Source organism: Podospora anserina, chromosome 5 (assembly GCF_000226545.1).
Source record: "Podospora anserina S mat+ genomic DNA chromosome 5, supercontig 1".
Lineage (NCBI taxonomy): Eukaryota > Fungi > Ascomycota > Sordariomycetes > Sordariales > Podosporaceae > Podospora > Podospora anserina.
Window position 1 is genome coordinate 374,082 of NW_001914837.1, and position 27,667 is coordinate 401,748.

General features: G+C 52.3%; 11 protein-coding genes across 11 annotated transcripts; 8 read left to right on the forward strand and 3 right to left on the reverse strand.

Annotated features, from left to right (window-relative positions):
• Nucleotides 1-334: 334 nt before the first annotated feature.
• On the forward strand, nucleotides 335-1,800 carry PODANS_5_1950 (uncharacterized protein; the record flags this gene model as incomplete). Its single annotated transcript, XM_001904094.1, has 2 exons — nucleotides 335-1,495; nucleotides 1,552-1,800. 2 exons carry the CDS (start codon nucleotides 335-337, stop codon nucleotides 1,798-1,800), a joined length of 1,410 nt encoding a protein of 469 aa, XP_001904129.1.
• Nucleotides 1,801-2,089: 289 nt separating this feature from the next.
• PODANS_5_1940 (uncharacterized protein) lies at nucleotides 2,090-3,929 on the forward strand (the record flags this gene model as incomplete). The annotated part of the gene is made up of 6 exons (XM_001904095.1): nucleotides 2,090-2,524; nucleotides 2,571-2,947; nucleotides 3,004-3,135; nucleotides 3,182-3,463; nucleotides 3,521-3,734; nucleotides 3,807-3,929. The coding sequence occupies 6 exons, from the start codon at nucleotides 2,090-2,092 to the stop codon at nucleotides 3,927-3,929; spliced, it is 1,563 nt and encodes a 520-aa protein (XP_001904130.1).
• Nucleotides 3,930-8,163: 4,234 nt separating this feature from the next.
• Nucleotides 8,164-9,911, reverse strand: PODANS_5_1930 (uncharacterized protein; the record flags this gene model as incomplete). The annotated part of the gene is made up of 3 exons (XM_001904096.1): nucleotides 8,164-8,401; nucleotides 8,458-8,931; nucleotides 8,995-9,911. 3 exons carry the CDS (start codon nucleotides 9,909-9,911, stop codon nucleotides 8,164-8,166), a joined length of 1,629 nt encoding a protein of 542 aa, XP_001904131.1.
• A 956-nt stretch (nucleotides 9,912-10,867) lies between these two features.
• PODANS_5_1920 (uncharacterized protein) lies at nucleotides 10,868-11,955 on the forward strand (the record flags this gene model as incomplete). The annotated part of the gene is made up of 2 exons (XM_001904097.1): nucleotides 10,868-10,939; nucleotides 11,017-11,955. 2 exons carry the CDS (start codon nucleotides 10,868-10,870, stop codon nucleotides 11,953-11,955), a joined length of 1,011 nt encoding a protein of 336 aa, XP_001904132.1.
• A 439-nt stretch (nucleotides 11,956-12,394) lies between these two features.
• PODANS_5_1910 (uncharacterized protein) lies at nucleotides 12,395-13,602 on the forward strand (the record flags this gene model as incomplete). The annotated part of the gene is made up of 3 exons (XM_001904098.1): nucleotides 12,395-12,509; nucleotides 12,589-13,430; nucleotides 13,489-13,602. The coding sequence occupies 3 exons, from the start codon at nucleotides 12,395-12,397 to the stop codon at nucleotides 13,600-13,602; spliced, it is 1,071 nt and encodes a 356-aa protein (XP_001904133.1).
• A 937-nt stretch (nucleotides 13,603-14,539) lies between these two features.
• On the forward strand, nucleotides 14,540-15,448 carry PODANS_5_1900 (uncharacterized protein; the record flags this gene model as incomplete). Its single annotated transcript, XM_001904099.1, has 1 exon — nucleotides 14,540-15,448. One exon carries the CDS (start codon nucleotides 14,540-14,542, stop codon nucleotides 15,446-15,448), a length of 909 nt encoding a protein of 302 aa, XP_001904134.1.
• A 401-nt stretch (nucleotides 15,449-15,849) lies between these two features.
• On the forward strand, nucleotides 15,850-17,157 carry PODANS_5_1890 (uncharacterized protein; the record flags this gene model as incomplete). The annotated part of the gene is made up of 1 exon (XM_001904100.1): nucleotides 15,850-17,157. One exon carries the CDS (start codon nucleotides 15,850-15,852, stop codon nucleotides 17,155-17,157), a length of 1,308 nt encoding a protein of 435 aa, XP_001904135.1.
• Nucleotides 17,158-18,288: 1,131 nt separating this feature from the next.
• PODANS_5_1880 (uncharacterized protein) lies at nucleotides 18,289-18,657 on the forward strand (the record flags this gene model as incomplete). Its single annotated transcript, XM_001904101.1, has 1 exon — nucleotides 18,289-18,657. One exon carries the CDS (start codon nucleotides 18,289-18,291, stop codon nucleotides 18,655-18,657), a length of 369 nt encoding a protein of 122 aa, XP_001904136.1.
• Nucleotides 18,658-19,086: 429 nt separating this feature from the next.
• On the reverse strand, nucleotides 19,087-20,344 carry PODANS_5_1878 (uncharacterized protein; the record flags this gene model as incomplete). Its single annotated transcript, XM_001904102.1, has 2 exons — nucleotides 19,087-19,997; nucleotides 20,065-20,344. The coding sequence occupies 2 exons, from the start codon at nucleotides 20,342-20,344 to the stop codon at nucleotides 19,087-19,089; spliced, it is 1,191 nt and encodes a 396-aa protein (XP_001904137.1).
• Nucleotides 20,345-24,639: 4,295 nt separating this feature from the next.
• On the forward strand, nucleotides 24,640-25,605 carry PODANS_5_1871 (uncharacterized protein; the record flags this gene model as incomplete). Its single annotated transcript, XM_001904103.1, has 1 exon — nucleotides 24,640-25,605. The coding sequence occupies one exon, from the start codon at nucleotides 24,640-24,642 to the stop codon at nucleotides 25,603-25,605; it is 966 nt and encodes a 321-aa protein (XP_001904138.1).
• An 88-nt stretch (nucleotides 25,606-25,693) lies between these two features.
• Nucleotides 25,694-27,274, reverse strand: PODANS_5_1870 (uncharacterized protein; the record flags this gene model as incomplete). The annotated part of the gene is made up of 1 exon (XM_001904104.1): nucleotides 25,694-27,274. One exon carries the CDS (start codon nucleotides 27,272-27,274, stop codon nucleotides 25,694-25,696), a length of 1,581 nt encoding a protein of 526 aa, XP_001904139.1.
• Between the last annotated feature and the right edge of the window lie 393 nt (nucleotides 27,275-27,667).

Consider the following 27,667-nt stretch of genomic DNA (forward strand, 5'->3'; position numbering starts at 1 on the left):
GATCACACCATCAGGACACGCCTCAAGGTGGCATTCCTCCGTGCTCGCCTAACTAGCCCTCTATAGGACGCAGTTTTATCCGCGAATTGTCTAGACAAGACGCAACGGGGAGCGGTGGATCATGTCACTCCGGGGGTTGACAGCGACCCTTGCAACCTGGGACGGAGGTTCCCCTTCCGACATTACAACATCTTGTGTACATGCCTCAGGTGCAACGGCCCGGTGGCCGCTATAATAAGACATCGTGATACCCATCGCTTTTAAATGTTTTGGTTCCTGTTCTTCATCCATCCTTTGACGCCTGGGAGTTGATCAGAACTCCAGCAAAGACACGATGGTCAAGCTCCTCGACATCGGGCTCTTCGCCCTGGCCCTGGCCAGCAGCGCTGTTGCGAAGCCTTGCAAGCCTCGTGATGGCCCCGTGACCTACGAGGCCGAAGATGCCATCCTCACCGGCACCACCGTCGACACTGCTCAGGTAGGCTATACCGGCCGTGGCTACGTCACCGGCTTCGACGAGGGCTCCGACAAGATCACCTTCCAGATCAGCTCCGCCACCACCAAGCTCTACGACCTCTCCATCCGGTACGCCGCCATCTACGGTGACAAGCGAACCAACGTCGTCCTCAACAACGGTGCCGTCAGCGAGGTCTTCTTCCCCGCCGGTGACTCTTTTACTTCTGTCGCCGCCGGCCAGGTCCTCCTCAACGCTGGACAAAACACCATCGACATCGTCAACAACTGGGGATGGTACCTCATCGACTCCATCACCCTCACCCCCTCCGCCCCTCGCCCCCCCCACGACATCAACCCCAACCTCAACAACCCCAACGCCGACACCAACGCCAAGAAGCTCTACTCCTACCTCCGCTCTGTCTACGGCAACAAGATCATCTCTGGCCAGCAGGAGCTCCACCACGCCGAGTGGATCAGACAGCAAACCGGCAAGACTCCCGCGCTGGTGGCTGTCGATCTGATGGATTACTCCCCCTCCCGCGTCGAGCGTGGCACCACCAGCCATGCCGTCGAGGACGCCATCGCCCACCACAACGCAGGCGGTATCGTTTCTGTCCTCTGGCACTGGAACGCTCCCGTCGGTCTGTATGACACCGAAGAGAACAAGTGGTGGTCCGGCTTCTACACTCGGGCTACCGACTTTGACATTGCCGCCACGTTGGCCAACCCCCAGGGTGCGAACTACACTCTTCTCATCAGGGACATTGACGCGATTGCTGTCCAGCTCAAGAGGCTGGAGGCTGCTGGTGTTCCGGTCTTGTGGAGACCTCTTCACGAGGCGGAGGGTGGTTGGTTCTGGTGGGGAGCCAAGGGGCCAGAGCCGGCGAAGCAGCTTTGGGATATCTTGTATGAGCGTCTGACGGTGCACCATGGTTTGGATAATTTGATTTGGGTGTGGAATTCGATTTTGGAGGATTGGTATCCGGGTGATGATACGGTTGATATCTTGTCGGCCGATGTGTATGCGCAGGGTAATGGGGTAAGTTTTTGTCTCCGAACTGAAGATGGTGTGGGATGATGCTGACATTTTGATAGCCCATGTCGACTCAGTACAATGAGTTGATCGCCCTCGGCAGGGACAAGAAGATGATTGCTGCTGCAGAGGTTGGCGCTGCCCCTTTGCCCGGCTTGTTGCAGGCTTACCAGGCCAACTGGCTGTGGTTTGCTGTCTGGGGTGATGACTTTATCAACAACCCCAGCTGGAACACGGTTGCTGTTCTCAACGAGATCTACAACAGCGACTATGTGTTGACGCTGGATGAGATTCAGGGGTGGAGGAGTTAGTAACTTGAATAAAGACATCCGAGCTGCCAATCAGCTATGTACATACTGGTCTGTTCAATACAAGAATAAGCATCGCCACTTTAGGGATAGACAGTTGTCTGTTGGATGTTAGTGCATGTCATTCAGCCGCGCCCAGAACACCTTTATGCAGGTCTATCACTTGGGCGCTGCCAACTGCTGATAGGTGTTACACACTCATGAGCGTACCATTTCTCACCACACACCCCCGCATTTCGTCTTCAACCTCAACAACGCTCTCCTCGTCAGCACACGCTGACAAAACCACAATATGGAGACTCTCAAGCCCTTCCTCGCCCCCCCTCTCAACCTCCCCACAACAACCCTCGTCCCCCTCGCTCTTCTCTTCCTGCTCACCACATTCATCATCATCCCCACTCTCATCCAATACCACCGCCTCTCTCACATCCCCGGCCCCCTCCTCAACTCCCTCACGTCTTTGGTGTACGCCCGGCGCACCCTCAAACCCGGTTCGGCTCAATACGTCTATGACCTCTGCAGGCAATACGGGCCCCTGGTGCGCGTAACCCCCAACATTGTGGTGTTCTCCGACGCGGCCACATTCCGCTATGTGTGCTCCCACAAGGCAAAATACACAAAAGGGCTCTGGTTCGAGTTCTCCCGTTGGGATCTCAAAAGGTGGTCGTGCATAGCCATGCGAGACAATGAATCAAGAAAAGAGAGAAAAAACAAGCTCATTCCTGCTGTAAGCGCCCCATCCCCTCCTAACAAACAAGATAAGAGGGGGGAAGGGTAACAAAAGCAATCAGTGGTCCGGTGCTGGGTTAGCAGCGATGGAAAAGAGAGTCGATCAACAAGTCGGGGCTTTTATCGACTTGGTTGAGCGGAAGTATGTCTCGGGTGGTTCCGACACAAAACCAATGGAGTTTGGACACCGGGCGCAGTTTTTTACTCTGGATGTTGCCACGTCGGTGACGTTTGGACGGCCGTTTGGGTTTTTGGATAGGGACGGGGATGTGAACCGGTATTTGGAGATTACGGAGGTTATGCTGCCGATATTTGGGGTTTTGGGGGCGCTGCCGCAGTTGGTGTATGCGATGCATGCTTGGCCTTTGAGGAAGATGATGCCGGGGGCGGGGGATAAGGTGGGTTTTGGGGTTTTGATGAGGTGAGTTCCTCTGTCTAAGAAGGGGGAAAATGGGATGGTTGCTGATAAGGGGTTAGGTTTGCGGAGGAGGAGGTGAGGAAGCGGGTTGAGGGCGGTGCGGAGGAAAAGGGAGAGAGGGATTTGATAAGGAGTTATTTGGACAATGGGATTGAGGCGGAGGATGTGGTGCAGGAGTGTATCACGCTTGTGTGAGTGAGTCCCTTGATGTGAGCAGTACCGAGCTGATGAAGATAGTGTTGCTGGGTCTGAGACGACGTCCGTTGTTCTCCGCATGACGCTTCTTGCCCTGCTGACCACACCTGAAGCCTACCGTAAACTCCAGGCCGAGATCGACGCCTTCTTCAAAGAATATGACTCTGAAGAAGTCATCAGCTACACCGACACCAAGGAGCTCAAGTATCTATGGGCAGTCATCCACGAGACGATGCGCATCTGGCCCAATGGTGCTGGGCTGAGCTTCAGCAAACAAGTGCCTGATACGGGGGATACCATTCACGGCTATTATCTTCCCAAGGGGTATGTATGCTTTTCTTGACTGTCATGAAGCCTTTTATCCTAACGACTTCACCACAGAACCGAGATCGCACAATGCATGTTAGGGATCACCAGAGACCAAGCCTTATTCAGCCCAGATGTTGACATCTGGCGGCCTGAGCGTTGGCTAGAGGCAACTCCAGAACAACACGACGAGATGTGGGCAGCCGTGGAACTAGGCTTCAGCACAGGAAAGTATATCTGTCTGGGGAAACAGGTTGGGTTGATGGAACTTGGAAAGTGGTTCACCGAGGTATGTCTCTCTGACCAGGGTGACTGTCAGTGGTCAGGATGATCCAGGGCTGCATTGCTAATAGTTAGACAGATCTTCCGACGCTACGATATTGCCCCTGTCAACAAAGCCTCACCGCTCAAGTTGGTGGACGGGGTTACTTGGTTGTCATCAGACTTTTGGATTAGACTCACGAGAAGAAATAAGCAAGTGTAATGCCGGATTTCCACATAGCGCTTCATCGTGCCCAACCCGAAATATGACCTTCTATTATTTCACACTTCTTAATCGGGGAGTTAAGGTAAGTAGCAGGCAATACCTAGCGTCTGACCTCTCGTGTAAGCCTCCTCCGATCACTCCACGTCTTCAATGTTCACTTCGGCCGTCTCAGCATGTTCCATCTCCACTTCCTCGACGACGTGTTGAGGGTTGTAGTGATCGTTATGCCAGAATTTCCTCTCTAATGGTAGTGTCAGCACTTCAACTGGGATAACAGAAATGAGTTCTTGTAGCTCTACCTACCTTCATCCGTTATTCTAGGGCTAAGCATCCACTCTCTACCCCGCTTAATGAGAGAGAGAGAGCTACATCCCTAGTAGGGTACCCCTTCGGTGAACAGAACATTGATGCCAGGACACTTGCGTGGGAGGTAGTGCCCACATGTGTGCTTTTGTCGATGTCAAGATAAGTTCCAAGCGAATTTTCAAAGTCGCGGCGCCACTGGCGCCGTTTCCGAACGAGCTTTCTCAAACTGGTTTCCAGAGAGCCTAATCTGGGGTGGCCTGACCACTTCTGCTCTTCGGATGAATCGGGACTCTCCTCAGTCTTTGAATTGTGGGAGCTGAAAAGCCGGATTTCATGGATGACATTGCTTAGAAGTCCAGGGTGTTCGATATGATCTTTGGCTCTGGCAATTGCCAGCTCCTCCACGGTGTAGTTGCTCATACATAATCGGTGCGGTGGCTCAAACAAATCTATGCTGGGCTTAAACCACATGCACATGGCTAGGTACGTGCTTTTGGAGGCTTAGGTAAGTATGTGTTGAAGGGAAAGGGAAACCGGGGACAGCAAAGTGGGAGATGTTGGATCCGCGTCTGATTCGTCAACGTGGAATGTTGGATTTGACTCTCTAAGGCTGTGAGAGAGATGAAATATTGATGGGTATAGCTGCTGGAAATTGGGACCGAGCTGCCTAAATATAGTAGGTACATGGAGCTGTAAGAGGCGGAGCAGCGAGCAGAGGCAACAAAGCGAGCTACCCAAAGGAGGGCAAAGAACCAAAGGAAACGGCCTGCAGTCAAGGCAAAAGCCAACAAAACCTTCAAGTCAAGTTCTTGCTTCTTTGCCAGCGGGCTTAAGTGGGTTTCACTGGAAATCGAAATGCTTGCTGTGTAATAGATAGGGCCAGCTATGCTCACTCTTGACTGTACACGCAAATGGCCAAACACGAATAAAATCACAAGATACCTTAGGTACCTAGGTACAATGCCAATTTAGCAAGCTTGTTCGGATCCAACAGAGTGTTAGTTAGCAATGCCCGTTATGATAAGTACCCAGACCATCATTTCCAGGGAAATCCAACGCAGATTTCGGAAGTCATACTGCCAAAAACTAAGAGAGATTTGTCTCCCTATCTTCTACACTCACATCCCTCAATCTTCCAACAAACCTAAAGCATATAAGCGTTTGGCGAACCCCTATCCATAACCTCTGAAAGGGATACTTGTCACAGACCAACCATATAGCAAGGCAGAGTGGAGACTGCAGCAGGCCGTGGTAGCCAATCAAGTGAAAGGTAACGGCGGGGCTGCAGGACAGTGGGGCGCTCACCTCTTGGCAGAGGTGAGCCAGGTACGGAGGTACCTGGAGGATTAAGGTCTATATATACGGAGGAACTGGCTGGTGTAGATAGACAGTTCCGCAGTATGCAATATAAGTCACAATCGTGGTTCTTAGCTATTGTGATTGAGACAAGCCATTTGTTGTACACTGTTTAGCTGTACCTAACCAGGATTGTTCAGAAGTGCCTTCAACCAGTATCCCTTTCAGAGGTTCTGGATAGGGGTTCATCACAGCTACACGTAAATAACTTTTAAAATAAATATCGATTTAGTCTTGATTCACGTACTCTACGAGAAACTTAGCAAGGATCGTAAATATAGTTTAAATAGTATTATAATTCTCATGGCACTGGCACAGCTGCCATGCCTTATTTTATTAACTGCTCTTACGGCCCTACTTGCCTAGTTAGTTAGTGCTCGCGCTCCACTATACAGCCTGCACCTTGAAATCCTTGCAGGACTGACTGAGCAAGGCTTTCCTTTCCTTTTTACTTTCTTAGCTAGAATCCTGTCAAATTGAGTGGTCATATTGTAGCCTTGCCTCCTTGAAGCTTCGCTCGTGACAATAATTATCTCCGTTAAAGTAAACAGAGCGAATTTAACTCGTAATTTCGAACTGCTTTCGGGACGAAATTATCGATTCTAAATACCAGTCCGTAGACTTCTTCTAAGTACTCAAGTAAAGTACGGGTATTAAGTTTGGTTTATATATAAGCGGCTTAAATAGCAGTATGTTATTCTCGGTACTCCGCATAAACCGTTAGTTTTTTATTATGTCTTCGGATGTTGTGACCTTCCGTCAGGATGGCTCGACAAGAGATTCCCAGGGAAGCTCCTCTCGTAGAAAGGAGATTCCCAGAGAAGCTCCTTTCGTAGGTGGGAGGCTCCGGAGGAGGCTCCCGGTGGCAGACTTGGTGAGGCCCTGGACACTTCCCAGAGGAATGTCCCGTCGAGGGGTACGGAGGAGCCCAGGGACAGTCCCCAGAGGAATATCCTGTCGCGAAGGCCTTGCCGAGTCTCCGGCTTGTGGCTTCCGGAGGTGGAAGCCGGGGCGAGGACTATAACGGAGAGTCCTCATGAAAAAGAAAGAGAAAGAGGAAAGGGGCGAGCACCCAACACAAAGGATATGAACTGTGTGATATGGTGAATGAATGCTGGGGAGCTTCTCGAGAAAGCTCCCGGTAGAGGTTTTATAGATAGCCACGGAGCGTCCTTGACCCGCATGTGCTCCTCCATGTGAAGCTCGCAGGCTCATAACATCGGATCTATAAAAGCTTTTTGTAATAACGAGAACTATTAATATCGACGGCGGTCAGCTTTTTAGGAAGTATTTAGTGCGTTTCGGGGTTAATATATAGGTCCTAATATCTTTACGCGATCAACCTATAGCGCGTTTAAACGCGTCCTAATCTTCCGAACGTTTAAGCCTAACAGTCGAACAGGTAGTTATTATAGCGGGTATCTTATTAATCGTCGAATTCAAGGTCGGCGTAGTTGTAAAATAGCTTTAAAATTATATCTTGTACGATACTCTAACTGCAAACTGTTAAGGGGCCTAAAAAGGTGTCAATTCTGGTGTTGTGAGAGCGTGAGTTGCCTGGGTGGCTGGGAAACGCCGAATCCAGTGGCTCAGGTCCTTTTTGATGCACGTGTGATTGGAACAGTGATTCAACCCAAATTCTAACCACCACGACTTTCATGTTTTTCTGAGCCCATACGCATGACTTGTTTCAACTATCAATGAGCTCGATCGTGATTTCATGGATGGACAGGTTGTGTTGGATTGACCGAGGGAATCTGCAGATGGTCAGACGTCAGTGACAAACCTGGACGACGCAAGGCACTCACAATCATCCTGCCATTTGCTATCAGGGATTCCGAGGAGTGCCAAACTGGCAGTTCTCTTCTCTAGGAAGGATGTGGCCAGAGATTGCTCCGCAGGCGGTAGGGTTTGCTTGCTGTCTTTGCTGCTGCTCGCCATCTTGAGGATCGGGTTGGGGGTAGATGCTACAAACCTTCACTACAAGATAGCCCATTCTTTACCTTTGTAGACATCGCTGATATAGGAGAGTCTTGTTACACAGGATCGGAGTTTATTTCTACATTCGGAGATGTCAGCGACACGGGGAGCCGGAGCTGTCTCTCCGCCAGTACCAGGGACCACGATAATGTCTGTACGCGTTGAAGTGCACTTCCGGGCCCGGGGAACCAGCTTCGTCACGTTGTCTATCACCACAGACGTTGTGAACCAAGAGCATGCCAGCAAGCCTCATCTTTAGGGTGGTTCCCTGGCGATGGCTGACCAAGTTGTCAACGCCAAGGCATTGCCGCTGTTCCTCTAGGGCGTGGGAGATGTTATGACCTCAACAACATGGCATGGCGTTACTATTACAGTCTTCGGTGAGGATAAACATGCCGAATCCCTGTGAATTGTTGAAGACCAATGAGTCGACCCCCACCAACTGTGATCATGATGAAGAAATCTCGTCATAAATTGTTTGAAGATCTGCAGCGTCCTGTGAATTTTCACCGACTCACAAGTCTCGTACAAGATACGGATTGGCTACCGACTGACAGCCTAGTTTGGCAGGTACCTATCTTGCCAGAACCTAATACACATAGATGAAGTCTTCGTTCTTGACGTCGGTCATGTCCCGTAAAGCATTGTCCTCTTCCAGCGCCTTTGGCTTTACGCCAGCACCTGCCTCCTCAAGCTCTGCCGCCTTGCCGCTTTCCACTTGACCTTTTCCAAACATGGACTCGTCAACAAGCACGGCATTCTTGCCCAACTCTTCCCGACGCTTGGCGTGTCGGCGGTTCAGGTACATGAGGTAGAATGGGATGAGTCTGCCAAGGTCTTGTCAGCCACTGCGTTACGCATGTCAGGTATCCTTGTCACTTACATCGCTAGCGCCGCTACCAACACCAACATGACGAGGTTAGATATCAAGCCCGGTCGATACAAAGGGGCATGATCGACAGAGTACAGCAGTGGGCCGATAATGTTACCAGTACACATCCCGATGAAGACCATGCCAGACGTGCACTTCTTCTTGGTGTCACCTCCAGTGTTCTGCGCCTGCCACGCGTAAATCAACGGTGTGATGGCAGCCATGCATGACACCAAGTAGTACCCAAACAACAACACCCCTTTCTGTTCGCGAGGGACAGTCAACATGATAATCGTGCCCACAATGGGCAACACGCAGACCCCCGCAATGGTCAGTCCCTTGTGCTTGAACCTCGTGGCGACCCATCCCGAGGCAATGATGACAATGAACTGGATAGCCCCAAACGGGATGTTAAACAAGATGGCCTCGAACTTGGTGTATCCAAACGATTTGACGATGAGACTGCCAAAAGTTCCAATACCACCGCTCACAATCCTGCCATGTCCTGTCAGCAATCCTCTCCCCATGACACCTCAGAACAAAACTTACGAAATCGCAACAATAATAACAAACCAACACCAAGTCTTCAAATCCAGCAAACTCTCCCACACATGCTCCCACCTCCACTTCCCGCTCGACACCCCCATCTGGTTCGCCCTCAACCTCTCCACCGCAATCACCTTTTCCCTCTCGGTCAAATACTTGGCCTCCATCGGCGAATCCGGCATAAAAGCCAGCACCACCCCCGCATACACCACCGTCAATAACCCACAAAACAGAAAGATAATCTGGTACTTGAACATCACCCCACTCTCAATATGTCCCAGCCCATAGGTAAATAGGCTCCCGACTATCGCGGTGATCCCGTTCATCGCATTCCAGTAACTCGTCCGCAGCGTCTGCTCCCCCCTCCTCCACCACATCTGCGTGACGGCGATGCAGCTCGGTGCGATCATGGCCTCGAAGCTGCCCAGCATGAAGCGGAGTCCGAGCAAAGACTGGAAACTGGTACAAGCAGCCATGATGGCCTGTGATGAACCCCACAGGAAGATAGCAGAGGCGATGACTTTCCCGTTGGGGAACTTGACCAAGATGAAAGCGGCGAGGGGCTGCATCACCAGCTGGGCGATGTAAAGGATTGAGCCGAGCCATGAGTACTGCTGCCCGACGAGCTTGGCGTCTTCGGTGATGCCAAAGATGGAGACGTAGGACAGGGAGGATTTGTCGAGCTGTTGGAAGAAGTAGGCGCCAAGGAGGAGGGGGAGGATGCGCGTGTCGATGCGGCGGAGGACTTGGCGCTCTTCGTCGCAGGTGAAGGTCGTGTCGGTTTGGGCGTGGGCTTGGAGGAAGGTGGTGGCTTTGTCGGTGGGGGTGTCTGTGATGGGGGCAGGGCTGATTTCGTCCGTTGCGAGTGCTGCTGCTGCTGCTGGCCCATGGGCTGGCTGAGATTTATCTGGGGTGGTCATTGCTGGCAGATTCGACCCTGAGGCTCTGAAATGACCGAGTGACAAATGAGGACTGTATGAGCTTGTGAAACCAGACCGGCACCATGTCCATGGACCTGGAAAGAGGGGATTGATCGACTGAAAGGTGAAGAGGAGGTGGTTGAGGGTCTATCGCTGCTATTTACACCGAGATATATGCAGATCATATGGTAGTTCGGCAGTGATGGGCCAAGAGTTTGGATCTATGGCAGCCAGAGGGTATCATTCCCGGCACGGAAGCTACTTCAATGCAACAGACCATAGCTGTGCATATCCACGAAGGACAATGTGTCCATTCATTGGTGGGAATTCAGGCTGATATTGAATGAGCGCAGATCGTCTGGCGAGACAGGCCAGTTGTATGGCCATTGGATAGATACCTTAGTTGCCGTAGGCTATATCTGTTGACTTCCATATTAGTATCAAGGGCAAAACCGTTGCTACGTCACGGAGATCGGTGCTATTGTCATGGACGATGTGTGGGAGTCCCTGAATTACCCCTGAATGGACCCACCTAAATTTGTTGAGCCAAATAAACACCTGGTGAAGTGGTTCATGGCTTCATTGCCTCATCTGGCCTGTGTGGCTTATCGAATGGAATTCTCCATGAGTGATGCATTATTCAGCGCCAGGTGAAGTCGGGCTGACGACTCATACGGAGCGGTGTTTGGGAGCGTTGTAAGGCTCTGTTGGAAATAATCCGTGGTCGAAGAAAACAGAGCTGATGAAGTGGTTCACAGAAAAGTGGATATTCTGAGCTGTGCAGCCAACAACGCCAAGCATTATCCTTCCAGGCAGCAATGGCGATGTGGGTTTGGCCGAGGTGTTGGTTGAACAAAAACACTCAACCCACATAAAGACCGCTCCCGCCTAGAATTTAGTTTCTACTTCCACTCCATGTTCAACTAAACAGCACACAAACCAGCTTAAGCCCCATCATGTCCTTAGACTCGCCTCCAACCTCAAGCGATAACCCAGAGGAGAACGCCCCGGCCTGGGGCAGTTTGCCTGTGGAACAATACATTCTGGTACTCTCCTGAACAATAAACAACACAAGAAGTGCGACTGACTCAATTAATCTGTGTAGCAAAATTGGAACGCCGATTCTCCACAGCCTGTCGCAGATCAACGTGATGCACTCGTCAAAGCGTTCATCAACGAAGATGTCATCGGACCAGAGTATCAGTCAATCACACACGTTCCAACTCAACAGGAAATCAACACCATCTTGAAACCTTGGCGCCCGCAGAAAATCCGCGCCATTGCCGCTAAACACCTGAGTATCTCATGGCCTGATTTCAAGAATGAAGGGTTCTGCGTCTTACGAACCTGGTATCAGGGCGGTGAAGAAGCCGACGCAAAACTGGAGCAGTGGTTCGGCTATGATGAGCTCAAGGGCTTGTCCGAGGTCGAGATCGAGGAGACTTTGTTAGACCGCGACCGCCAAGGAGGCGACAAGATGAAAATGAAACCAAAGAATAGGTGGTGGATGGTCCTCGACGACAAAGACATGTTTGATGTGGAGGACGAGAACAACGACGACGACTGGCTGGACGTGTACAAGATCCTTCCTGAACTGGCGGCCCCTTCGGTGCATCGGGGATTGAACGTCATTGACGCACTCGACAACCTGCACTTAGACGGCACCCCCTACCCGAGAAAGAGCGAGCCGAGCGAAGAGGCGTACGAGGATGCAGTCCTGGAAGTGGCGAGTGGTGGTCTTAGATACCCGCTTGTCATCCTAGATCAGGAGGCTTTCGAGACGGGCCAAATATACCTTGTGTGGAGGGATGCCAAGGGAAAGGTGGTCAAGGATATCCGTGATGACATCGCAGGGTTGCCATACCTTCAGCATGATATCCATCGTGTTTGTGCGTATGAGATAGGGTGGTGGACTGAGGCGTGCTTTGGAAAGCAATACGACATCTATGGAAAGAAGGGGAAGATGATGCGGAAGCTGCTGCCTTTGGTGAAGGAAGCAGCGAAGCAGACGATGGCACACAATGCAGCGATGTACGGATGGTGAAGTTGCCAAGTCGTTGGTTCGATGCTCGAATTCTCGAGGGACTTGTGTTCTGTGAAGGCCTTTTGTTCCCCTGAAGATCGACCCACAATCTTGAATGGAATTGTCTTGTATTGTACTAGCCAGTTTCCACGCGTCGTTGCTGTGCCTCATAGAACACCAACAGCTGTGGCGGAAATAGCACTAGCAATATGTTCCTGATGATAGACGGCGGTAGCTTCCCGGTTTGTAATAATGCAATGAACTTGTGCAGAATATTGAAAGTAAGCACTATTGTTGGCCCTAGGGGAGTCGCACATTCCTCAAGATAAAATGGACAATCTCTGCATCGCACTTGTTGCGCCTTTGTTGGTGGGGGAAATCTGATTAATGACATCATACCTCGTTACGCCCGCGCATAATAAATAGTCAACCGAACATCGTTTCTACAGCATATTTTACCATGGAAAACATTGTTTTCAGTCCTGATCTTACCATTGCCGATAATGTGGTTCTTGAAAACCTCAGCGGCGAAATCGAGATTGAGCTCCTCGGGGCAAACCTCGAGTCGATCAAAGGTACCTTAACTATTGAGACGACGCCCTCCTCTTGATTTCCAAATTACATGAGTAATCGCTGACAGGTTGTTGAATATAGCCCGAAGAGACTCTCGCGACATAAGCGCTCTGCAATCATTTAACGACCCGAAGAGCCAGTTCTTCGACCCTACCGTCCTCTCGACCTACGATCTTCGACACCTGCGCCGTACACTGCCTGTCATCGTCGGCAAGAATGTAGTAGCGCCATACATTGCATCGGCACGTCGCATCGTGCGCCATGAGACGGATGTGGTCATGGCGACACACCTGATCCTCTACTTCAGCACCTCGGTGCCCAGCGCCATTTGGCTGTTCTACAACTTCACCTACCTCCACGGCGTCCTTCACTTTCTCATGCAGGCCTGGTATACAGGCAGCTACACCCTGATGAGGCATCAACACATTCACCAAAATGGCGTTTTGACCAAAGACTCTAGTCTGGTACGCCTATTCGACATGTACTTTCCCTACGTCACCGATCCATTGATGGGCCACACATGGAACAGCTACTATTACCACCACGTAAAACACCACCACGTCGAGGGCAACGGACCGGACGATCTCTCCTCCACCCTCCGATACCAGCGCGACGATCTGTTTCACTTCCTCCACTACCTCGGCCGTTTCTTTTTCTTCGTCTGGCTCGACCTCCCACTGTACTTTTTCCGCAAGGGTCAAACCGTAAATGGCGCCAGGATTCTCTTTTGGGAGCTCTTCAACTATTTTTCCCTTTTCATACTCTACCAACTACACAGCAAAGCGACGACGTTTGTCTTTCTCCTCCCGCTTCTCCTTATGCGCCTTGGCTTGATGGTTGGCAACTGGGGCCAGCACGCGTTTGTGGACCCTGACGAGCCTGACTCGGACTTTCGCTCGAGTATCACCCTCATTGACGTCGCTGTGAGTTGTCTCGTCGCTTTACGATGCATCATCGTGCTAATATCCATCACTTCCACAGAGCAATAGATACTGCTTCAACGACGGCTACCACACCTCGCACCATCTCAACCCGAGACGGCACTGGCGCGAGCACCCCATCGCTTTCTTGCAGCAAAAGAGGAAATATGCTTGAGGAGAAGGCGTTGGTGTTTCACAATATCGATTACCTGATGATTACGGTGAAGCTTTTGCAAAAGGATTACGACCACCTCGCGAGGTGTTTGGTGCCCATTGGGCAAGAGCAGATTGAGCTTTCGATGAAGGACCGGGCGGAAATGCTGAGGCGTTTGACGAGGAGGTTTACGGAGGAGGAGATTAGGGAGAAGTTTCCCAGGGCGGGTCAAAAGCAGAAGGAGTTGTGAGCGGGGTCAAGGACATGATGCGGCTTGTGGCGTTTCAGCGGATAGCACATAGAGGATAGAACATCTCATGGGGAACACTTTTCTTCTGACCCGGCTATCGACCGAGAGCGCTATACCGACGGATCTGTCGGGCTCACTTCGGAAACGGGTACGTATGCTCTCTCGCAACAGACATCATGTAGGCAGGGGTGGTATCGTGCCGCACGCAGCGTTCAAGCTTTTGCAGCGCTCAACATTTTGTTTTCTTCATCTCTGCGCTCCTCCAGCTGGCTCTTTGACTTCTTCCACTCGAAGGGTCCACCGACCGGTCCAGATTGCGGCGCTTACTGAGCAGCCGCCATGGGCCCCACCAAACCTGTGCTGTCGAGGTTACACTGAGGATCTAGCGCACGGGAGGCGTTCGCCATGTGGTTAGTCATTTCCGCACATACGAGCAGAGCCCTATTTCTGGTCTACAACAGAACGACTACTGTATGGAGGGTGGGCCAGGCAGACCTGTAGTTCACCACCCTCATACCAGCTACAGGCCGTGTCTCGTATATCCCCAGCTCACCGTACCTTGAGGCTACAGATATCTGTCAGCACTATTTGCAAAAAGGTATCATCGTGATGGATAGTGGAATGCATGCTTTCGGGGGACTGGAATGGGGGTTGGAAGAGGACTGAGTCAGCGTCAAGTTGAGGATATGACTATCTCCTCAGGTTGAGATGAGTATAAAGAGCCTTAGCATCGACCTTTTGTCTCGTCGAAGTCCATCATCAGTCAGGCCAGCAGCCCTCAAGACAATCAACATGGCTCCCAAGTCCCTCGCCATCACGGCGATGTCCCTCTTCTTCTCCCTTGCCTCCGCCACCCCCGTCACACTCGAAGCGAGAGACCTCCTCAACCCCATCGGCGCCACCGCCACCGCCGACCAAGAGAAATGGTCCCCGGCCCTCGACTACGACACCGACAGCTGCTACAACACTGTCGCCATCTCCCCCACAGGGCAGCTCAACGCCGGTCAAGACCCGGGCAAAGGCCAAAACGAAATCCTGAGCTTCTGCCGCAAGGAAGACCGCCTCACCAAGCGCAACGTCTACGTCCGGTCCAAGTGCAACAACGGCTGGTGCGCGCACATGTACGACTACTACTTTGAGTCTGACTTTGGCATCGGCGGCCACCGCCACGACTGGGAGCATATCGCCGTTTGGGTCCAGAACGGGGAGCTCAAGTTTGTGAGCGCGAGCGAGCATGGCAAGTGGAATATCAGGTTTCCTGGGCAGAACCCCCAGATTAGATTTGAGGGGGGGACGCACGCCAAGATTGTGTACCACAAAGACGGGGCGGGGACGCACGCCTTTCGGTATGCGACTGGGGGGGATGAGCCGCCGGAGAATCACTGGCAGAGTTGGAGGTGGGGGGTGGGGGCTGGGTTGTTGAATTGGGATTGGATTGCTGGGAATTTGAGGACGACGCTGTCGCAGAAGGATTGGGGTTCGGCAGAGATGGCTGTGAGAGACAAGGACGGGAATGCGTGGAATTTCGGGTGGTATTTGGATCGCTCTAGGTACTACTGTGTGACTGAGCTTGAGTGCCCGGGTAACTTGGCTGGCGCGTTCAACCCTTGGGCTTGAGAGGCACGCGTAGCTGTTGTTACAGATGTTGTCGAGTGATTGAGACTAGTGTTGATAGACTGTTAGCGTAGCAGTGGAATAGAAAGGAGGCTTTGGTGTTCTGAGCTGCTGTTGCTGCCAGTGACTTCGACATGTGAATCCCCATACGATGACCGAGAGCCGGCTAAATCGAAGTCGGGATGTTGCGTCGAATCAAGCTTTCTTGGCACTGGATCTACTTTTGATCTCCACGATCTGCATGCTCCCACGTGTTGAGCTTCCCCTCAGTGGGGGATCAACAGGCTAATATTCGGCCATGGGGGAATTATGACCGAGCATCACGTTATCATCAAGATGGACACCTGCTGTGACAACCGCTTGGCCGGCAACGACTCTCCTGCACTACAGAATAGACCACAACCATGACAACACAACCCAAGAAACGCTATGCCCTCGTCGGCACCGGCGGCCGCTCCTACTTCTTCTACTCGGCCATCGCAACAACCTACTCATCCACCTCGTGCATCGTCGGCTTCTGCGACACAAACCAAACCCGCCTCAACTACGCCCTCTCCCGGCTCACCTCCCTCGGCCACCCCCCGGTCCCTCTCTACCTTGCCTCCGACTACGACAGGCTCATCACCGAAACCAAACCAGACGAAGTCATCGTCACAACCGTCGACCGCACCCACCACATCTACATCATCCGCGCCCTCCAACTAGGCTGCAATGTCGTCTCGGAGAAACCAATGACCATCGATGCCCCTCGGTGTCAAGCCATTTTCGACGCTGTCAACGAGACCAAAAGAAACGTCAGAGTCACCTTCAACTACCGCTACGCACCCCACAACACCAAAATCTACGAGCTCTTACACTCCGGCGCCATCGGCGAGGTGACCTCAGTCCACTTCGAATGGCTGTTGAACACCTCCCACGGGGCAGACTATTTCCGCCGCTGGCACCGCGACAAGCGCAACAGCGGAGGGCTACTGGTCCACAAATCCACTCACCACTTCGACCTCGTCAACTTCTGGCTCAAGACAAGACCTCTCTCCGTTTACGCGCAGGCAGACCTCAAGTTTTACGGCAAAGAAAACGCCGAGCTGAGGGGCGTGACCAAGTTTTATGATCGAGTCAGGGGCAACGAGGAGGGAAACGCAAAAGATGACCCGTTTGCGCTGGACTGCAGCAAGGTCGAGACGTTGAAGAGTTTGTATCTTGATGCTGAGCACGAGGATGGTTATTTTCGGGATCAGTCCGTTTTTGGAGATGGCATCAGCATAGAGGATACGATGAATCTGCTGGTTAGGTACAAGAATGGGGCGGTCATGACGTATTCTTTGACCGCATACGCGCCGTGGGAGGGGCTGAGGGTTAATTTCAATGGGACCAAGGGACGGATAGAGATGGAGGTGGTGGAGAATAGTTATGTCAATTCGGGAGGCGATCAGTCATTGGAGGGGTGTTTGGAACGGAGCACCATCTTGCTGAGGCCGTTGTTTGAACCGCCTGGGGAGGTGGAGATTGGGGAGGCAAAAGGGGCGCATGGGGGAGGGGATAATGTCTTGTTGCAGGATTTATTTGGGGTGCCGGTGTCGGATGAGTACATGAGGGCCGCCAGCCACGTGGATGGAGCGGCGAGTATCTTGACGGGAATTGCGGCGAATAGGTCTATTGCTACGGGGCAGGTGGTGTTTGTGGATGATATTCTGAAGGTGCCTGATAACTAGAGGAGATACAATCCCAGCATAGCTGCCATCATGACCAATCCGAAGCTGTTCAATCCAACACGTTCACCGTTATTTGTGGTTGTGGTAGCACCGGCGGCGGTTCCAGTTCTGCTGGATGTCGGGGCACCGGTGATGGAAGAGCTTCCGTGGGCAGAAATGGGCATGGTACTGAGGTCAGGCTCAGTTGTGGTGGTTGTCAGGGTGGCAGAGCCATCATGAGCTGTGATCAACATGGTGTTGAGATCGGGATCTGTGTATGTCGACATGTAGGCGGTGTCGGTCTCCCAGCATGCCCACCCAACCATGGCGAGCGAGGCACATCGTTGGGTTGATGCGCAACAATCGGTATCTAGGCACCTCGTATGTTAACACCGGGAACTATATTGTATTAGGAATTCAACACTCACCGCACGGTGTGTCGCCCGCATCAGCGCAGACGACACGCGGGAGAAGCCTCCCGTGGCCGAGCTGCGCGTCGTTCGGTTGAGCCGAGACTGTCGACGTCATGGTCAACATGGCCGTGACGGCCAACTGAAGGCTGGAAGAGATCATGATGCCGACAGCAAAATGTTTGGTCTAGACTCTCATTGCCAATGTTCCTCCCCCTCTTCCCCGGGGTCGACAGCCATTTTAACAACCACAGGCCTGGCCAAAGTGTTGTGGACCAGCTGTCGTGGCTGTGGGTTCTTCCCTCAGCCGCAAGCCTCCATTCCCAAACCACTCCCTCTGTATGGATAGTTCCCAATTCCAGCCACCGCAAGCGTTGTCACTCACAACGTTGTCCATCGGCCATTCGACCACATCGCCAAGCGGCTGCGAGATCTCCGCACAGGGGTCCAGAATTCACCGACGGCTTCCTCGCCGCATTTCGGAACGATCCTGCTCGAAAACATATTCCTCTTGCAGCATTCCCATTGGTACTGCCGAGAAGGAATCTCACGTCAATCGGCCAATGCGGCAACCTAAATGTCACCCTTCGGGAACTCCCGCACATCTCTCTGTGCCCCACAAAGCTTGTGTACAAAAAGGTCCCAGACAGCCGCCTCCGAACGTCTTTGTGTCCCCCCGACGTGCACTTCCCCGAGATCTTAACCTTGCATCAGCCGCAACCCACTCATTACCACCACAACCATGGTCCTCCTCTCCAACCTCCTTACCCTCCTCGTCTCCCTAATCCACATTTACATCGTCCTCCTCGAAACAACCCTCTGGACACATCCCGCCTACGGTCGCAAGATATTCCGGATGACAGAGGAATTCGCACAGCAGACAAGATTGTTGGCGGTGAATCAGGGGGTCTATAACGGGTTTTTGGCATTGGGCCTGCTCTGGGGGATATGGCATCCTGTGCCGATGGTCGGGCAGCAGGTCAAGTTGTTTTTCCTCGGTTGTGTCTCTTTTGCTGGTGGGGTTGGGGCGTTGACTGTGGGGAGGAGGGTTTTTTGGGTGCAGAGTGTGCCTGCGATGGTGGCGGGGACTGCGGTTGTGGCTTGGGGGTAGGAGGGTGGTGGTCACCGTGGTTGGAAGTTTAGGGAACAGATTGGGGACATTTTCGCGATTGGGAGGCTTGAAAAATTCTGGTAACTTGTTCTTGGTGTCTGAATCACACTGATGGTCTTCTTCTGGAGCTGAGCTTGGCCGTTATGACAGCGTCTCCTCCTGACGTGACCTCTTGACACGAATTCCGGTGACCACGCGTCGTGTGCTGCGCTCATGGTCATCCCCAGTCTGTCGCCCACCTCGCTGCATGATAGAAGCGTAGCGGCTGGAACGCCTGTTGGCGGCGAAGGACGTGAGTCGGAAGCGGCGCAGTCCCGCTCCGGGGTCTTTGTTGGCGCGGACTTCGCCGTGTCCAAGCAGCCTTTTTTCTAGAGCAACTGCCAGGAGGGCGCTTATGAGTTTTCTTTTTTTCCTTCTCGAATTTACCGCTCATCCCAGCTGCGACACCCAAACGTCGCTTTGCTTGCCCTTCATGGCCCCAGCTGGTCCCGAGGGCCTATATCCGCGTTCCTGCATCGAGACGGCGTCGAGTTCGGGACTTGGCCAGGCAGTGTTGACGGTTGTTTCCAGAGGGCAGTAGACTTGCGCGTAGCTGTCATCACCATCCAGCTGAGACCTGTGCTCCGTAAAAGTCATCGCACCAAACGACCTGCCGAACGACCTTCCCATCGTTGCCCTCGCTCCTGACGACACCTTGGTGCTCGGGGGAGTCCTGATCTTCCTCCAAATCACAGCCAGTGCCGGCATGCAACTGACGATAACTCCGACGGTGATTTCGGCGATGGCGGTTGACCACAAGGGCACCCCGTACGTATCGTTGAGCTCCTTGTAATACCAAACCACTCGGTAGTGAAGTGTCAGGATACTCGAGATCAGCCCAAAGAGCCCAACCAAGAACATTGCGGATACGGCCAGCTTGCGCTTCAAGGGAAGCCTCAGGCTCCAAACTGCCGGGAGCGGCAGAATTATCATGCCCACATCGACGATGACAGACCCAATACCCATGACGAGCCAATAGAGCCGACCTTTGAAGCACCGAGGCTGAGAAAAGGCCATGAGATAGCTGAAAACGTCTTGGCCGGTCGTTGGCGAGCAGTTGACCGCCGTAGCGATGGCTACCGAAAACTGAAAGGCGAATAGGAGCACGATGCTGATCGTCGTTGCCATTCTCATCCATCGAAGAACGCTGAAGATGTTGTAGTAGAGAAGAAGGACGGAGCATTTAACGAAGAACTGCGCCATGGGCGTGATTACTTGGAACAAATGGGCAGACACGAGATGGATCTTTTTGAAGTCTCCCAGTCGGACATTCCAAGTCTGTATCGCGTAAGGACTTTTGCCTGTCATTGCTATAGACGAAGAAATTGTCAGCACGGTCGTTTTGACTTGGTGAGGCACAAGACGTACCGCATATGGTTATCGTCACCGCAGCGAGGCTGGTGACGAGGCCTGTATAGAACACCAGCTCGTGGATGCGGTTCGCCCGTTGGCCCAACCATGTTGTCGAAAAGATTCGGGCGGCCGTAAAAGCGAGCATAAGTGCTGTGCAGAATCCATCGAGAACAAAAATTTGCCAGGCATCCGACGTCGGATTGTCAAGGTTTGCTGTCACCCCAGGCGGCGGTGCTGCCATCGGGAAGTCAGCGACGAGTGCCATGATTTCTGGGGTCATCTTTGACGTGTCCATCGTGACGGTTGAGCCTTTTGGCCAACTTCAAGTTGTCGTGAACTGTTCGCCGCAAACCAGAGCGTCAGCAGGGCAAATCCGGAGGAGGAGAACAACCATCTTTTAGATGCCTACTCAATTGCTCGGGTTGGCCTCCGACGCGGTGAGTTACATCGCTTCAGGCAGAGTGAAGTACTGCCAACGACCAACGCTCTTTTTGGTGATAACATTCTTTAGTAAGGTTGCGATGGGGCACAGAGCAAGAGTTGGGCAATGGTCGCCAGGCATGGCCCAATGAAAAGTTGGCTGCAGATGGAGACCGGATGGCGGTGCCTCACAGGCGCATAGGGTGCAGAGCCAACAGGCACCCCTTGCCCTATAGCGCGTCACCATAACAAGGCCAGACATTGCCAACCGCATTACACTCAGTTCAGGGGGATAAGAGTCAGCCCCCAACTCCGCCACTAACAAGCGCTGAGGCTGGGGAATGAACCTCACTGGTGGCCGCCAACAGCACCTTCGAGCCTGAGGATGAGCCGAGTGTGATGGATGTATGGATGTTACGAGTGGCCCTCGGTCAGCCAATGGCTGTGGTTTTCTTGCTCAACTTTTTCCCAACTTTGAAGGCATGGCCGTCTTTTGAATATGAAAAGGCAGCACTTGGCCTTGGCCATGTACTGATTATGTATGTCACTGCATTCGGTGCAGAATCGGTGACTCTTAATCACGCCAGCCACTTCGTCTAATGTTGAGAACGTTCCGTGAGAGGTGACACCTACTTGCATCTTGAACGTGTATTTGAAACTCGCCATTGATATGAACATTGTTGCATCTTTCACGATGTCCCCTCGCACCGTAACGATCCCGCGTGTCCACCAAGACCGTGGCAAGAGTTTGTGCTACATGGAAACATGAAAACATAAATGAGACGGCTGGCACGCTTTAAGCTGTCTAAGCCTTCTCACGACTCAAGGATATATATCACCTACCTAGCCACCTAGTACCGTACCTACCTGGTGTCCATCATACCCGTGCTTTATCACCAGCTCTAACAGCTTCCACGCCCATTACGACATTCTAACCTCATCGTTATACTCTCAGCACTATCGACCCACTACACCACTTCCGCTGCTTCACCACACCTTCACCATGCCCTGTGACAAGAAAGAGGACGAGTTTAAGGAGGACAACAAGATGGAGGACAAGGCCGACACAATCACCAAGGACAAGGAGAAGACTTCGGACAGCTCCCCTGCCGTCCCCAAGATGATGGGAACTTGCTGAAAATGCAAGATTCCTTGCTTCGAGCCCGATCAGCTTTGTCACCGCCAAAAGCCTAAGTGGGTACCGTTGTAAGGTACCCTGACCGTAGATCTGTTGACACTTGGAAACAAAGAGACTCGGTGTGTTCCTCTGGTGACCTGCAAAATTCGAGGTTTAGGAATAGCGCATCTTCATACAATAGACACAGTTGTGTTTAGTTACCTGAGAGTCGAGGGAGTCAGTTCTCAGCTCAGACTTTCTCATTCTTGCCCAACTTCGGAAATATCGCATTCTCTGGCATGTAAGCCTTTTCGTTCTGTAAGCCCCAACAAGAAAGAAAAGACGGGCTTTGTTCGCTTGACGATCGAATCTTTGCCTTGAGCACAGAGCTGCATATACGTAGCACGATAGGCAATGGAACCCAAGTGACTCAACATCGAGCCATCAGATTTCTGGAGACATATCACTCATCTTTGGCGTACGTATGGGGACAGGACTTCGAGGTAGAGTTTTACCCGTTCTTTTTCTCCAAAACAATAAATATCTGCTAAATGCCCGTCAAGGTTCACGGGTGGCACTGAGAACCGAAAGAACGTTCCCTAAAGCTGCTTGAATAGCCCCGGACTCAGCTATCTGTTTACAATGCCAACAAGGTGCTGTGGTGCCCAGGGACATATGTAGCACTTGGAGTTGTCGATACGTCCGATACTTTTGCGATACTCTAGCGAACATTCCGATGCAAGGTACACTTGAAAGGTCTTGTCAGGTTTCACAACATTAGTTCTGGACACGAGGACCACCCCTGCTGAGGACAGAACGGCAGAAGCTTGTCCTACACGGAGGATGGACAGTTAAGGCACGATACCTAGCCAGGTCTACCTGAGGCCTCAAACATTCAAAACGACTTCCCAATCTTCACGAAAGGTGTTTAGTTTCTATCAGCAAGTATCTTCTTTACAATCGCAGCATGTGCAATCGACCCAAAACACTGCAGGAGACTGCCGCCATGATGGCCGCGTACGATCGGGAGCAGGCCTACAAAGCCAGACAGGAGGGGATGGCCGGGGACAAGACCGACGCAACAGCAAACAGCGATGCCAAACCTTCAGAGACTTCTATTGCCGGCCCCAAACGCGAAGGGGCAGAACCTGAGAGCATTTGTCCATGTTGTAAGACGAATTGTCCCAGCTGGGCTTTTAGGAAGCAGTGAACGCCCTGTTGATAGTGGGGCTGAACATGGTGAAGGCTTGACTTGAACGGAGGAGCAAATTTGTCATTTGGGGATTTTCGACTACTGTTTTGATGAGAATACACGTGTTTGGTTGCAGGGCGTATTTCGAGCCAGAAATAGAAGATTGTTCATTTTGGTCAAGCCTAGAGACGGTGATTGCGACTGACAGCGTGTACTCTCTTCGTTGTTTGATGATGGTGGCCGACAATGACTATAAGCCAAACAGGTAGGTATGTAAGGTAGAAGGCAGTTGGCTGTATCGATTCCTGCATACCGGTCCAATAATTCGACTTCATACTGTTCACTTCTGGTGGAGCCCGGCGTCAAATAAATCAACCAGCCACCTGGTAAAGTATTCTTGGTCTAGAAAATAGTGGGCAAAGTTACCATATAGCAACGACAACCAATTAATCCACCCACCTCCCGTGCCTGATCCCAAGCACCACTTGTTCTCATGCCCCAGTACGCCAAACCACAAGTCATAATACCACTAGCGCACCTCGCCGACCATGGTCGAAGAGAAGAAACACACTGTTACTGAGAAAGAGGATGTTCAGAAGGACCCTAAGACGACTAGCAACAATGGTAAAACCTCAAACTACGCCTCCACTGCTGTCCCCAGGCTGAGCATCTGCAGCAAGTTCGTTCTGCAAGCGCCCTTGCCCCAACCCGCCTGGTTTTTGCGGCCACTGTTTGGCCGGTTTGACGAAATAAACGACAACTACCGGGTCATTATTTGGGATGCACTGAGGGATAAAACGGGAAGGTTGGGACACTCATACGGGGGGAATGACATGACAAGGGAGTGCCAGTGATAGTTAACTATTGCTTGATCTATGACTTTTGGTTCAAGAACAAAACCTGGTAGATGAACAGCGTTCCTGCCGTGACGTGCCAGGAGCTATCACCCCGGTCTTTACCCCAATTGAAGACATGGAAGTGCACGATGATATGGGCAAGTAACTGAATAGTGGCGAAAAATGCGCGAGAAGTTTGGTGATCCCTGCTTACCTTTTATACTGGCAGGTGTGGTGTTTGTTGATGGTTTGCAGTTTGGCTGGTTGCAGGAGTGGTACCTACTAGTGACTACAATAAATCCGGGCTTTCGCCCAGTTGTTCACCGCTTGCAAATTTCGGGCAGTTTAGTGAAGACCACTTCAAGTTTGCCACATTTCTCTTGACTCGAAGCAAAAGTCCACGTCTTTCTCCACAGATCGCTCACCGCTTGTATCTTCTCTGCGAGACCGTATCCTTGACTACGCTTTGCTTCATCCACAATGCACCCCGACCATCCTGTCAACAAGTCGCAGCGGAATAAGAACTCAACCCGGCTGGATGGCCTGGACCTCATCAGTACGTAGGTGCGTCCCTAGCCATTCTACACTATCACTGTAGAACGCTTATCGCGCGTGTTTCTTGTCAGGGCGGCCCGGATGTCAAAGGAATAACGCGCCTATCTATGTCCAACTTAAGAATCCGCGCTCGTTTCTTTGTGACCCCTCAGGGGCGTGCCTGGCCTCTACCGAGATATAGATAGAACAAAGCCAACAATTTGGCTTCAAAGAGCGGCCGGGCTCGTACCCATCGGCAAATATTGGAATTTAGTGTCACGAGGAGAAGGATCATCGTCATAATAAAGAGATCAATAGACTACTTTCCCTGAGCGATGGGTCTCACCTGCGTCGCCTTGCGGGCTGGAACCGTACCTTTGTCGGAGATGCTATTTCAACCCATTCATATAAGGCCGGCCCAGCGCTCCTCTCATCCGAAGACCATCTTTTGACTTCTCTTGTCATCTCTGTCCGCTTCCAAAAAAGAAACCATGAGAATTCCATCCGCCATCGCTGCCATCCTAGTGGCCGTTGCCTCCTTCTCCCCCGCTGGTGCCGTCCCCGTCGTTAGCGACGTCGAAGCTCGCGAGGCTGACCCATGGGGCCCGGTCTGCTTTTATGTTGCTAGGCAGCCCAAGAAGCCTTGCACCTACTGGAAGCAAAAGAGACAGGACACGCCGGTCATCACCAAGATGGGTCCCGGTCACGTCTATGTCCCACCTCTCCGATTTGGCGGTCTTGGCCACGTCTCTGTTGCTCCTCTCCCTGCGACCAGGGTTCAGGTCATCCCCATTGAGGACCCGACTCCCGCCCCGGCACCGACTGGCAAGCTTCAGGTCATTCCTATTGAGAAGAGAGCCCCTGAGCCAACGTTCGTAACCACCTTCACCGTTCCTCTTCTGACCGGTCTGCTGACACCGGGTGTTACAGTCAGGCCCACGTTTAAGACGACGATCACCATCTCGCCAGAGGCCACCTCCACCAGGCTGTCAACTATGACGCCTATCAGAGTGATCACTGTCACCCAGAAAATTTGGCCGGCTAGTCCTATTCCAACGTTCACCATCACATCCACTGCACCGCCAAGATCGATCCCAACGTTCACTATTACATCCATTCCCACGCCTGCTGAGCCGACCTTGGAGAAACCTACCAACATCGATTTGACCTCCACCTTCCAGCCTTCGCCTACCCTGGAGGTACCAACCAACATTGATCCGACTTCCACATTCAAGCCAAGTCCACCCCCAAGTCCAACTTTGATTACCAGCCTGAACTTGGGTCCTCTGGTACCTCCCACCACAACCCCAACGCCATCCCCAACACCCATCGCAATCCCCACCGAGGGATCGGAATTCAGTTCTCAACTCACCTTTCCACTACTTCCTCCCGTTACTGCTCGCGCGTTACATCCTTCCCACAAGGAGGTGATCATCGAGCTGAAGCCGGATGTTTAAACCTGTCTTTTGCTTTCTTTGCAGATATAGTAATCCAAAAAAAAATGAATACAAGAATGACTTCAACCAATCTTCGTGACATCCCTCCCTATTCATCCCCAAAGTCCTCCGTAACCATCCTAAAGACCTTATCCCCCTTATCAACCCTCACCACCCACCTCCATCCCTCCTCCACTCCCTCCCTCCTCTTGATATCAACCTCAACATCCCTATCAGGAGCCATAATCTGCCCCGCAGCCCCCGTATTCCAACTGGTCGGCGCCTCCCACCCTTTCTCCTTGTCCACCGGCTCCATCTCCAACCTCGCGACAAAAACCGCCACCACAGCCAAAATCTCATTCGTAGCAAAGTGCCTTCCGGGGCAAAGCGTCTTGCCTCCTCCAAAGGTCCTAAAACAACTCTCCTTCGGGCGAGAAGATTTGTTTTCGGGCAGGAACCTCTCCGGGACAAAATCATTGACGTTCTCCCCCCAGAGCTTCGGGTCAGAGTGGACTACCCTAGTGGGCATCTGGATGAGCGCGCCTTTCTTGAGGAGATACCCGTCCAGGTACGTGTCCTGCGTTACTTCCCTCACTGGCGTGCCCATCCCCACATAACGAAGTGTTTCCTGGTAGGAGGACAGCAGCAGAGGGCAGTTGGCTTTCAACGTGACAATGTTGATTGTCCTTGTGACCGTCCCGTCCTCGCCACGAGCAGTCTCAATACACGCCTCCACTTCAGCCCGGATGGACGCCAAAAGGGCAGGGTTGGCGTGGACGTAGAACAAGGTCCAAAAGGCAGCGGGGATGGTGTTGACCATGATGGCGATCGTGCCCCCGATTTCAATCTTGGCGATGTCCTCGACGGGGAGCTTATTCCGTGTGGCGACACCGTAGCGGAGGCGGGTGAGGAGGGAGGCCGACTCCTGCCCGTTGGAGGTGTAGTATTTGTAAAAGGCTTGGGAGACCTTGGCTCGGGCGGCGATGGCTTTGCGGGCGAAGAGGGTGGGGAGGATGTTGATTATGATGGGCATGATGCCTTGCTCGAATTCCCAGAAGGCGTCGGCGATCGACTGGTCGTTGTAGGGGTTCATAGGGCCGTAGACGGCTCTGGTCGTGGCCGAGGTGAGGGTTGTACGAAGCCAGGAGTAGAGTTTTATGCGTTTTGTTTGGCCAATGGGGGGTTCGAGCAAGTCGAGAGAGCTGGAGACTTCACGTAACATGTCGCGGTTCATCTCGTCAATGTTGGATGGTTTGGTTCCGTCTCTCAAAGCGATGTGGCTTTCGTGAGCAACGCCGTGGTCACCGTCATCGCCGTAGACGTTGTGCTGTAAGATGGCGTCTGATTCCTTGCTGCTGCCGGCTATGATGCTTGAGAATTTCATGAGGATGGGGTCGATGGAGAAGGCTCGGTGTTGCCTTTGTATCGACTGGATCAAGTCTGGACTTGAAACGACGTACATCTTCTGTCCTGGGAGCGGCACAGTGAAGATTGGCGCTCCAGTTGCTGCATAGACATCAGAGTAATAGTTGTAGGTTCGCTTGTATAACCCAATTATGTGGCTGATGATTGGAATACGCTGAGGAGCGAGTGGAGGTTCGCGCGGGTCGTAGTCGAGGAGCTTGCGAATGGCCAAGTACCCCAGGGTCACAGCCCCGGAGACGGTGGCAAGCCACAGTCTTGGGTCCATCGTAACTGTGATGTTGGCGATGGTGAAGCTTGACAGTGGTGATGTTGATGCGGGGGAAAAAGAGTTTAAATTGGCCTTTGTGGGACGTCAGCTTCGTGCCTGAAGTTCTGTTGGCTCTGCCCCCCCTGTAGGGCTGTAAGCGTGGCGTTCTTGAACAGGTCTAAGACATCGGCGTTGGTCCAATCGGCAACATTGTAGATAAGCGTTGACGGTGAGCGCCACCAACAAAGTCGCAACGCATTGTCTGTTGTTTCTCTTGGGAAATCCGAAGCTGGGAATGTTGGTTGTTTTATTGGATGTGGAAGGAAGAGTGGAAACACGAAAAACAGAGCCCGGTCCCACGCAAAAGGTCCGCTCGACTTCGATCTATGGAATAGTTCAGTTAGAAGCACG